Source organism: Henckelia pumila, chromosome 3 (genome assembly GCF_033568475.1).
Source record: "Henckelia pumila isolate YLH828 chromosome 3, ASM3356847v2, whole genome shotgun sequence".
Classification (NCBI taxonomy): Eukaryota; Viridiplantae; Streptophyta; class Magnoliopsida; order Lamiales; family Gesneriaceae; genus Henckelia; species Henckelia pumila.
In genome coordinates, this window is record NC_133122.1 from 94,698,507 (window position 1) to 94,711,412 (window position 12,906).

At 37.0% G+C, this 12,906-nt stretch overlaps 1 protein-coding gene across 1 annotated transcript; it reads right to left on the reverse strand.

The window, feature by feature from the left end:
• Positions 1-1,464: 1,464 nt before the first annotated feature.
• LOC140889237 (glucan endo-1,3-beta-glucosidase 8-like) lies at positions 1,465-11,995 on the reverse strand. Its single transcript, XM_073296949.1, has 6 exons — positions 11,834-11,995; positions 11,549-11,566; positions 10,381-10,438; positions 10,130-10,297; positions 2,719-2,983; positions 1,465-2,626 (listed from the first exon to the last, which is right to left on the reverse strand). The coding sequence occupies exons 1-6, from the start codon at positions 11,993-11,995 to the stop codon at positions 1,465-1,467; spliced, it is 1,833 nt and encodes a 610-aa protein (XP_073153050.1).
• Between the last annotated feature and the right edge of the window lie 911 nt (positions 11,996-12,906).

Here is a 12,906-nt window from a genome sequence, read left to right on the forward strand (position 1 = left end):
TCTCACAGAAAAATAAATGACATCGCCATTACCTTGCTTGCTGGTGGTCCAAGATCGGATCGTAGCTAGGTTTGAAACATTTAAGTTCAAGCACAAACTCTTATGCATTTTTCTAAACGATGTCGTCATCATAAGATCATATGTACTATGAGATCACATGAGTTGGGAAAACACTAATCTAATGAACATGTAGCATCGAATATATGCTTCCAAAAATCCAATGACACCAACAATCAAATTAACTACGAGACTCGAACCCCGTTAAGAATCGCAACCCAGACACAACGTAACACATACATGGAATTATTGATTTCCAATCTTATTCTAAGTTAAAATCCTCCCACTACCGAACCAGGTTGTTCACATGTGGTTGACATGGTCAGACATTGGGTACACCTCAAACATTTCTTTTGTCTTAATATTATAAACTACACAACATTTCTGAGTATCTTTGGTACTGAAGGGGATCTAGGAATTTCATGTTCGGAAATTTGCATATCAGAGGTCTCAAATCGAACATGAGCAACATAGTCCACGTCACAGTGTCTGGATTCATTCCCCAAACATCCATGGAAACCTCGTACGATCCACATACCATACACAAGCATACTCAACTCGAACTTTGATCTTTTCAATCAAATGAAGCAAGGAAATCATTTTACGATGAATTAAATAGAAATGAAAAGGCAAACCTTTCTTTCAGAGATCAAGACTTCTCAATAATAGATAATCAGGTAAGCTGGACTAAATCCCAAAATTTGAAGGCTTGGAGGTGGCGTCGGCGGGGGTTGGGGATCAAAAGGATTGAGAGAAAGAGTTAGGGTTTACGGTCCGCATCGAGATTGAAACAAAATTTTCGAACAAATGACCCACTTGCAACGTGACCCGACCCGTTTGACCCTCTGTTTACCCGCGTTTTTTATTTTAAAAAATGATAAAAGTAACACCTTCCATTTGTTTTTAAAAAAATGTACTTTTTGAATATTTTTTAAAAATTATTTTCAAAAACAATTCATAAAAATTTTACTCAAACACATATTATAAGTTTTTTAAACTTATAAAACATTTTTTAGTTTTTAAAGTACATGTCCAAACGAAGCGTTAATATATCAACAAACAAGTATAATTTTATCATTGACTTTTCCTACAAAAAAGCTACGATTTACAATTTAGTAGCTCACCCATTCAAATAATCGTGGTTATGCAATGATAGAACAATATTCGGCATCATAATTGCTAGCTAGCATCTCTGTGAGGAGAACTTATAACTAAGCTACAAAAAATCAATATCATGAGACTATTATCCCTTCAAATCGCGATGAGTCACACATTTTACAATTTTCTAATGTAGAATTTTCAAATTTCAAAGACAAAAATGAGCCACACAAACTAAACCAAAATAAAATCCAATCTGACTAGTCTTTATTATCCAAACACTTTCTACATATATAAACTAGTCAAGACTCATATGATCATCCCAACTACACCCAACGCTAAAAGCCCAGCAGCTGAAAATATCCTCCCATGTACCCTCTCTCCGCCGTTGTCCGCGGCACCAAATGTTGCTCCTTCAACGGCGAATTCCGCCGACAAAATCTCCACCGGAAACACACATTCCCCTTTAGATGGATTGTATGACACCACCATCCCCAACCCGCCCATGTCGCATCCTTCGTTCGAAGACTGAGCTGCCTGTCCCTTTGTCTGAAAGTACCCATTGAACGCGTAAGAAACCTTGTCCGTGTACGTTAAATTGGCGCACGATCCCCCGTCCTCCAAGCTCGAGCAATCGGACGCGTTGCATGACATCGCCTTCATAGACTCCACTAACGTAGGGTCTTTGAGGTTCTTATTGAACACACACCATCGATTGGGCATGTGTACCACTCCTTTACCAATGCTGGGATACACATTCCTTCCCTCTCCAGAGAAATCGATGCTGAACTTTGGCTCCCCGTTGAATTTATAGATTCCCCAGTGGCGATGGTACGCACCCAGTTCGGGAACCATCTGGTTTTCATCAGACAAGGTGTTTAAGAAAACGTCGATTTTCTCTTTGGGTCTCATGGGAGTCCCTCTTTCGCTGGTGATGTAAGGGAGAAAGGTTCTGTAAAAGCGTTGCGCGTTCGTGACGTTGGCTCCATTGTAACTATCCGTAGGCCAACCGATGGCTCCGATTACGATTTTCATTCTTCCCACGCCGGCTTTATGCAAAGCCCAATGCAAGGAATCGTATAGTAATTCGAATGCATTTGTGTAGGTGGCGTTTATGTCTGTTATGTTGTGGCTGGATTTGTTGTCCATGAATGCGAAGTCGAGATCCACGTCGTTGCTTATCACGAAGTGAATCGGGAATACGGAATACATGAACGGGGCATCATGTTTTTTGAGGAATGTTACGTACTTTACCATTTCCTCTTTGACATCAGGCCGGAAATCGGCTTCCGATGGCTTCGAAGTACTTGTCACAGTGAGGACATCTGTGTAATGTGGGATTGTTGCTTTGATATGTGATCGGTTGTTTCGTCTAAGCCCCTCTTGCATGTTGATCAAGGCCTGTACTACGTTCATGTACATTTTCTTGCTGAATAGTGGAGAAAAGGGATTATTTCCAACCGTGGCATACCTGAAAAAATTTATAATTGAGCACATGCAAAATTAATCAATCAACATTTTTACACATGGAAACATGCATATATTTATATACTGATCTCGTACCGAAATTCCATTACATCTTCATACTTGAGTATCTTATTTTTTATCCACCATTGTACAGTTGACATGTTTTGATAATTATCCAATACGTTATTAGCGAGACCCGTCGTGGCTTTGATTCCACTGTTGTAGAAAGCCTCCAAAACATTGTCTCTTTGCTGAAATATCCTCACATCTTTAATCTCATTCTGCAACAGCAAATCGACAACCATGGAAGGGAGCATTGTTTGGGAGCTCAATCTTCCCCAGTTTATGCCTATAAATGAATCTGCGCATGAAATCATACACAGCCACAATATAAAGAGATCATATGGCTTCTTCATGATTTTCTATATACATATGTATATATACATACACGAAAAGCTTTGGGGGGCAACGGTGTTTTATAAGAATATTAAAGCAGAAAAGGGTGAGAGGGATTCCAAAAGAGGGGTTAGAGATTTAGCAGAGGTTTTCAAGGGAGGCTGAATGGAGGATATACCTTCAAATAAACATGTCTCCCTTCGAATCGGCATAACATCATACCATCCGTACAAAATTAAAGCTGCCTAATAAATTGGTAATATAATTTTAAAATGAAATTTCATCCCTTCCAATCTAGGTAGTTAAGTCAAATATTTATGATCCAATTTGGAAATTAAGCTAGCCAAATATTCATGCTTCAATTTGCAGAGTTAAGACAACTACATATGATCTATTCTGGGGAGTCAAGCCATAAAAAAAATTTATATGTTTTAGATTTGCTAGTGAATAATTTTGATTTTCTTTTTATGTTATATGAGTTATTATCGTATTTTAAAACTTGAAAATATGCTCCGATCCTCGATTTGAGTGAGTGGTGATCGTATATATCACTCACCATTTTCCTACATCCTTTTTTTAAAGAGCTTTACATCCCTTCTAGCTAGATGATGATAGAATCGACGAACATGAGTCGAATATGATGCTGTTTATTTTTCATTCATGTTCATTAGATCTTGGTTATTGAATAAATCAGTGAAAGGAATTAATTATTGCTTGATATCTTTCCATGTTTTGAAAAATTATAATAGTGTATTTTGCCTTTCTAGGATTGATAGTTAATATTGTGTTTCCTATCTATATATTTGATATATTTTAAAATATGAATTGTTTTGATTTGAATTAACATAATATAATATTCTTATATTTAAAATATGGTTAATTGAGTTAATTATATTAGGAGATATTATCACTTATTCAACTTTTATCTCTATCTCCTAATTTAAATCACTTTCCTTTTCTTTGTAGATTGATTTAAGTTTGAAAGGAAAGAAGAACATGCTTTTGGATATAAGAATTGTTCACGCTTAAAAAACAAAGATCGAAGAGATCTGTTTTGGGTGGTCTTCACGTTGAATAAATAGAAGAGTAGATCGAGAAGCAGAGACGTGCAGAACGTATTGTGCAGAGAGAACGTGAAAGAGAGAGTATAGAGTGCACAAGAGATAATTAAGTTTTCACGTAGAAAATTCAGAGAAGCATTCATGAGAAATCAAGAGCTCTGAATTAAAGAAGAAGATTGAAGATTGCACAAACATGGTTGCTGTTTTTCTGTATTGCCGTGAAACTTTTCGAGAACACTTGAAGTTTATACTTGCAAGAGTGTTGGTCGAAAGACGTTTTGTTGTTCTCAGATTTCGGCAATCAGGATCGACTCTATAGCAACAAAAAATTCAATTTACTAAATCGTATGCATTAAATTAAATAAATATTATGATTATTATTTTATGTTTAATCGATTTAAAATTTTTATCTGGATTATCAATTAATAAAATATTAATTATTTTCTTAAATTATTTTTATTGGACTAACTATTTAATTAATGTTTTGATTGTTTAAATTTGTCGAAAAGAATTTTATTGTGCAATTCAATTGTTTTAAATATTTTAAAGATTTAAGCTTGATTAATTAAATAATTTTAATAATTAGTTTATTTATTTAAATGATCTTATCTACTCCGCTTATTAATTTAAAATGACTTGAGTTTAGTGGATAGTTATTTAAATGATTTTAACTGTTAAGTTTATTTATTTAAATACTTTTGATTGTCCAACATATTTATTTTAAAAAAATTACGTTTAGCGGTTAGTTATTTTAAATCATTTTAAATGTATATCATATTTATTTAAATGCTTTTAATTTGTCCAAGTATTTTTCAAGATTTTTATTCCCTTGTTTATTTATTTAAATGAGTTTTAAACAATCATGTGGTTTATTTAAATTATTTTAAATGCTCTCTTTGTTGTTTAAATATTTTATTTATTGTTGTGACATAAAAATATTTAAATTATTAATTTTAATTTCTAAGTTAGTGTTTAAATTCTTTCAAATGTTTATTTGTTATTGTGACGCCTAAGTTCCATAATTTAAATTTCATGTATAAAATAACTTTAATATTTAAATTTCTAAAATTCATGGTGATTTAAATGATTGAAATTTCTTTAGAATTTAATTGTGTCGATATTTAAATTTAATTGCTTGAGATACTTGAAATTGGTGACCATCAGTTTCGGCATGCGGAAAAGGCGGACACGACGGGATAATCCTTTATTTTGAATTTAGGTGACCTAAAATTCTTGAGAGGTGAATAAAATAAAATAAAATCTTTATTTTAGATTTTTCATGTAAAGAAAAATCGTGTAAGCGCATTTTAGTGCGTAATTCCTTAAATTTACCAAATTAGCCTTTTTGGGCCAGGACTTGTGAAATTTCATTCTTGGCGTTCAAATTCAAATATTCTAGACTTAGAAATTTAAAATAGAGGCAAATCTACAAGCTAAAGTTGTAAAACCTAAACTAGCACTTTTATTAGTTAAATAACACTTTTTGTACTTGTCCAACTCTCACACACTCAAACCTATACACAACTACACTTAAAATATCATACCAATATTTAAACCCTAGTCTCCCACACCCCACTCAGCCGCCACCCACCTCCACTCTCCCCATTTCTCATGCCATTTTCTTCTCCTCCTCCAAGAAAGCCCCTTAGCCCCCCTCCTCCTCTAGCCTTGTCGTCGGCCGCTCTCCCTTGCCTCCAGCCGCCGCGTTGCCGCCCTGAGGCCACCCTTGGAAGCTAGAGGAGCTGCTGGACGTGACCTACAGCAGTTGCCCCTTCTCATTCTCTCTTTGTTGTTGGTTGCTCTTGAGGCATGAAATTTCATTCTCATTTTTAAACCCAAGCATAGGATATATGTTTTTCTTAGTTCCTCCCCTATGATTTCGAATTTTGCAGATTATTTGGTATTAATAATGTGTGTGTGTGTGTTCGGTTTTCAGTAGAGAGAGGTATTGGAGTTGGTCTTGTACATTTTTCATTGCTAGTTTGCTTAATAAATTTGAATGGTTGACTTTCATGCATTTAAATAGAAATTTGGGTGTATAAATTGAAAATTCAGAATGTACATGATGTATGCTGCCCATTTTTATGTGGGATTGATTTTTTTTTTTTTATGTTTCACAAGATTGTGGGCAAGTTATTTAATGCATATGCTTGAAATGATATAAATCGAATTGAGTTGCGGTGTTTGAATCGAAAATTTTGTATGAATGAATGAATGGAGTTGAGGGGCTGCCATGGGGTGTCCATAAGGTCATACATGTGTATTTGGATGTGTTTTAGGAGGGCCATAGGTCTGGTCATGGATCAAATAGGTTGGGTGGTCGGTTAGTAGAGTTTTGAAGGCGTTGGACTAATGTCTTGGGCAAAAAAGGAGAAGGTAGCATCGGACTAGAGTCTTGTTCAAGGGCCCTAGTTGGTTGTCTAGGCATGTTTACTATTTGTTCTCTTTTGAGGTGCAATATGTTTAGGAATGAGCTTGGGAGACTATAGTTTCAAGTTGTCCAAAACAGAATTTTTACCTTAGCGTCGTGTCTCGTGGAAACAGGTCTGACTGTGTCGGTTATTGAGGTCTGGACAGGGGATACCTCTGATATTCTAAATGTATGTGATGTTAGGGTTGTATCGGTGCAAATTGGACCTATTTGGGATAAGAATTTATTAAGATAGGCGCATTTCAAGTTATTGTGATGCGAGCAGATTGTTAAGCATTTATGGGCTGTCCGGGAATTTAAATTTTTTGGGTCATTCGGTTCATTATAAAAATATGACTACTGGTCATAGGAGTATTTTAATATGTGTTTGAGGTGTCGTATTTAACGAGAAACCTTTTGGATTAAAATAAGCCAAGTTATGGGTCATGCGGGTCAACCGCTGGAGTAGGCCATTTTTGAGCGTAAATTTAGCGTCAATAAAAATGCCCTTAAGTCGTGGGTGCTCCCCTACACTCCAATTGAAACGAACCAAACTCGAAGGAAAGTTTTTTTTTAAAATATTACATATATGGCCATACATATATGCATCTATACTTAAAAATAGATTTTTCATAAAATTTAATACATAATAAAAATCGATTTCATCATAAACTAAATCAACTGAAACATGAGCTGGCGAAGGTCACGGGTGTGCTAGCTCGCCACGGATGCACAGAGGTCTTCACCACCAGTCGGGACCACAACCTCCTGAATAACATAAATCTCACATGTACATCATTTAGATCTAGTGAGCCTAAAGGCCCAGCATGATCTACCTTTAATAACGAGTACTACTAAATAAAACCACATGCAAGCACATAACATATATAAAAATAACCTGAGGACTCTAATGCAGGCATGATCGTAAAATCGTATGCATAAACTGCGTCGTAATCTAAATCATAACATAATACCGAAACATAATACATAACATAAGCATTGGCATGTCATAAACATAAAAATCATTTCCTGTGGGTCATATCAGTGAAGTGTGACCATAAACATAAACAATTGATCAATCTATAAACCAACGTACGCGGCGACGAGGTTCACCCAACCTTAACACGGGGATTCCCTACGCCTCTTATGCCACTACACCCAACCTTAACACGGGGATCCGTAGGCTCCTGAACATAATTGCCACAATTCACATCAACTTCCCAAAAATATTTTATTTACATGCCCTTAATATTAACATAAAATACATGCATTAATCATGAACTTAAAAATATCATCTTCCTTAAAATTATGCCCATAAATATATATTTAATTTATTTTCCATAAAAATCTTGATACATCTATTAAATATATATTTACGGACTATTTTGTTTGTCACTGGCTAGTTCGAGTTGCTGCCTCCCTTAACTTAAGTCCTTAAACTTAGATTCGTCTGATAACACTTAGACTGACCCATTAATACTTAAATTGGACCAATAATACTTAGATTAGCTCAATCACACTTAAATTGACCCATTAAGACTTAAATTGGCCCAATAGTACTTAGTCCAACTTAAAACTTAGCTCAACCAAATAAATTAAACAACTCAAGCCCAATAAATAAATTAAACCCAATAAACATTTTAGACTCAATAACTAAATTAAGCCCAATGAACATCTTACGCCCAATAACGAATTTGGCCCAATAAATAAACTAAACACTTAGACTCATAAATAAATTATCCTGCCCAAAGTAAAATAATCCGAACCCAAACCATAACATATGACCCTAATACACTTGACCCGACCCGGAAAACCTACTTGCCCGAGCCCTTCCTGAGCTGCCTGTTAGATAGACCACCCTTACAACTATCTAACTGTCCACCTAACCGACACTAGTTCAAGACATCTTAGACCAAGATCCAAATGGACCTAACCCAGCCATCAAACCAGTGAACAACAACTAAGAATTAGCCATGACATAAAAATCATTCACATTACATAAAAACACGAATGATACATGAGTTAAAATTTGAGTTACCATATCCACATACAAATGCAACATCACTATTTAATCATCCAAACAGTGAATATACTGATCTAAATGGTGTAATAAAAAAAGGGTATAACATTCCTTTGCGTTTAAAACGCACGAAAAACTTATACAGTTGTGGTTGCGTATATCGGGGCTCGGGAAACTCATAATTATCCAATGTTGGAAGCACAAATCCCAAAAATGCTGATTTCTGCCTCTAATTATCCTCAACTGGCTTCCGATCTGCGAAAAATCACACAATGGTCAAAAGTCAACCCTGGTCAACTATGGTCAAACTTTGACAAAAAATTACCAAACTTTATTGCGCTCTCACCGCTTAATGATTTTGAATCTCGACTCAAAACTTGGATATTTGGATCTATCAAGTCGAATCGATAAAGAATGGTTGACACGACGATAGCCGGAGACTCGCCGGAGAAGACGGCGGCGCGACGGCGGCGTCCGGAGGCGATGTAAAAACTTCTCCAAAATTCATGAAATTTTACAGGCTTGTAGAGCTCGACGAGACAATTCCAACGCACTAGGCCACGACCGGATCGGACCACCGAGGCATAGATCTGAGAAAAATAGACGGCGGCGGCGTGAGCTTCCGAGCTTATATCCGTCCAATTTTCTCACGAAAAATGCTGAAAACAAGCTTGGAAAATGATCTTCACACATCCTACTACCAAATAGAAGCTCAAAAACCAACTCAATCGAGCTAAAATCCGTCCAATATGCGCGAGGAAGACGATGAATAGTGACCTGCGCAGACCCGTCTGTTCTTCATCATTTTCCCGACGATCCAACCGTCCGATCTTTGATTTCTTGGTACCAATAGAATTGCCATGATCTTAACTACAAAGTGACTGTTCGGATTTTCCATCGGAGCTCTGGCGAACGGCCGACAAAGGCAAAAATGTGGACTGCTACAGTAAATTCGAGAATTTTGAGAAAATTCGGGAAAAAATCTTTGATCTGTGTTTTCTTGAGTGTGTTTCAGTGTGTGTTTTGAGATCTATATCAAATCAATAATTTTTTGATCCGGACTAATTTGTTTGATATCCAACTGGTAAAATTAGTCTTTATTCTGATATTTTTCTGGTACACACACCCCACAACTAGTAACACTAATGTCTGAAATTATTGACTTTGACTAGTCAATTAGACTTATAATTTTTCAAATTAATTATTGAGTCACACTTAGACCATGACCAGTCAACAAAGACTTTTACAAGTCAAATCAGTCAAATATTCTTCTAAATTAAATTATCTGGCATAAATAATTATTTTTATTTTTATATCTCAATAATTATTTTAAGTACCCATTAATTCGGTAAATAAATTTTTGGGGCGTTACAACTCTCCCCCCCTTAAGTGGAATTTCGTCCTCGAAATTGGAGTAAGTACCGATAAGCTCTGGATAATACGTCCTCATAACGACCTCAGCCTCCCAGAGAGCCTCCTCCTCTGACTGATTCTACCACCTGACCTTGACCAAGGGAAAAACTCGCGTTCTAAGTCTCTGCTACTCCCGTGCTAAGATTTGCTATAGTCGTTCCTCGGACGACAAGTCTGACGCCAACTGAAGAGGCTCATATCCATTACGCATCACGCCCTTCATGGGCGCAATCCTCACAAACACATGGTCTCCAACAGCAAACTCGAGGTCTCGTAGACGTCGGGCAGCATAACTCTTCTGACGACTCTTTGTGGCCCTCATCTTTTCCCAAATTCGAACCACGTTATCTGCACTCTGCTGAACTAACTCGGAACCTAAGAGAATCCTCTCGCCAACAATGTCCCAATGCAAGGAAGATCTACACCTTGTTTCGAAAAAGTCTCGTATGGAGCCATACCTATAGACGCTTGACAATTGATGCTATAGGTGAACTCCACTAAAGGAAGTCTCGACACCTAAGAGCCATGAAATTCAATCACAACAGGCTCTCAATCAAAACCTCGATATCAACAGTCTCACGATTCTATCCGGTACCCGCCAATCACTAAATTCTAATGGTGCTAACAATCACTATCAGTTACGAGCCAAAACAATGTCAAGACGACGTTCAGTATAACTCAGCTCAACAAATAACTTGCTGGGTCATAATCAAATCAAAATCGAAGAGACATGGTTTAGAACAATATCAAAATACAATAGTCTGGAAAACAAATCTGCTAAAATAAAACAACTCGTTTGCAGTCTAATAATAGTGGTGAGTGAATAAATTCAAGGCTCCATGAACAAGGGATACAAGCCAATCAATCAATATCAAATCAGGTGATCACATGTCAAAATGTATGATATCATGCCCATCATCAATACAAATCAAAATCAAGGTTGTCGCGTGGCTTACACAAGAGGAAATTCGCACGCACTCAACGAAAAAGAAATAAAATCCCAAGGTGTAATCCGATGTCAACAAAATAAAATCGAGATCCCAATGTAATAGAAAAACAATACTCACCCAAATCAATATCCATGTCCAGATTTAGAATTCAAGTTCTAAAAAATATGAATTTCCGAAATTCATAACCAAAATATCATTCGAAGCCAAATTGACTGAATCTTCAATGAACAACGTCATGCGAATCAAGGAATGCATGAACTACAAGAAGGATTCCAATATTTCTAGAAAGAATCGATAAAATGGCTCACGTAACTGATTTTCCTCTATCCCAAAAGCATTTTTCCAATCCCTTACAAAATCAACTAAACGTCATTCTATACTTAATTACACAATTAGGACTACCACCAAATTTTCAAATTTCATATCTGTAGCAAACTAATTTATCTCTCAATAGTACCCTTAACCCGAATCATTTGGCTCAACGATTCCTGAGAAAAATGAAATCTGAATTCCTCAATAGCAATCAGTCAAATCTCTAAGAGAATTCTCAAAACATTCTCTTCGACCCAACATTCGCATCTAACCTATATCAAATAATTACAAAAAATCCTCAAAATTGATTGAGAGATAAAAGAATGCGTAACTCCAGAATCTAGCAACACAACCGTAACAATACCTCTAATGCTAATCTTCCCTGTACGCAAAAAATTTCCCAACAGATATAGATCATTATTCTATAGCAACCAATTAGCATCCTAAGTTCAATCCTAAGCATGCTAATTTCACGAATTTCCAATTCTCATCCTACACATCCATTTCTAAAACACAAGAACAATAGTCAAGCAATTTCCAATGCAAATCTTAACTAAGCATTCCAATAACTGGAATTTAAGAACAAAAATTAAGATTATCCGAGATAAGAGAAGTATCTTGATCTGCATCCTCAGCCTGCACCACAAACAAGCGCCCTGTGGTCTGCCTTGCCCTGTGACAGTTCCTCGAAATCGTTCCGGATCCTGGAAATGGTAGCACCTGCCTGAACCAACCAAACACTTTCCAGCATGAGGCCTCTGACACTGTCTGTAGAAAGGTACCCCTCCAGTTCTAGGAGCAACTGTCCCATGATGCTGCTGGCCCTGCGGTCTCTGCTGCTGCTGCTGCCAAAAATGTCCTCTAGATGACTGCTAGAACTATCTCTGCTTTTGAAAATCAGCTTGCATCTCCTTTCTCCCCTTCTCGGACTGGTACGCTCGACTAATCGCTACCTTATGCTTCGTCACGTCTTCCATGGAAACATAAGCTTGATTTCAGACATCAAGTCATCAGTGAAATGTCGCAACCTCTCGCTCTTCACTGTAGCAATCGCAGGCACAAAGTGACATCCCCGCTCGAACTGCCTCACAAACTCAGCCACAACCCTGTCTTCCTATCGAAGACTCATTCATTAATGAATCAGCTGGCCTCGCACATCTTCCGTGAAGTACTACTCGAAGAAAGACATCTTGATATTCTTTCAAATCATCCTAGCCAGATCAAGACCAGTCACTACGCCTTCCCACCAAAGAGCTGCATCATCCTTCAACATGTAGATTGCGCATCTGACCCAATCGACATCCTGGGTCCCCATGTAGGCAAAATCGTCTCCAACGCTAGAATCCACTCCTCAGCCACAAGTGTATCACGGGTCCATGCAAACTCCTTCGGTCCCTGCTTGCAGAACCTCTAAGTGATGTCCTCCTCGTGCGCCCTCCTAAGCTGTCCAGCTTGATGCTCAATAAAACTCGTGATACCAGATAACATGTCCATGTTGGCACTCTCAAAATCTGTGAGTGATAAAGCTGCAGGTGAACGTAGAGGCAAAGGTGGATCCTGATTACTCGTATCGCAAACTACACGACTCAGAGACATACTGTAATTCCCAACAATCCCTCATGCAACCGCATTAACTAAGTATTTTAATTTAAAACCATTATAACAAAAATTCAGTGAAAAATATAACTCATGGGTCCCATTCTAAGAAGATAATTTAAACCA

Excerpts from the sequence above, each read along its gene's own strand:
- LOC140889237 (XM_073296949.1), bottom strand. The coding sequence starts at position 11,995 with ATGGGACAGTTGCTCCTAGAACTGGAGGGGTACCTTTCTACAGACAGT. Across the intron at positions 10,298-10,380 it reads CAATTGTCAAGCGTCTATAG|GTTCCGAGTTAGTTCAGCAG; the intron begins GTATGGCTCCAT and ends GGATTCTCTTAG. Across the intron at positions 2,984-10,129 it reads GCCCATGAAGGGCGTGATGC|ATTCATTTATAGGCATAAAC; the intron begins GTAATGGATATG and ends TTTCATGCGCAG.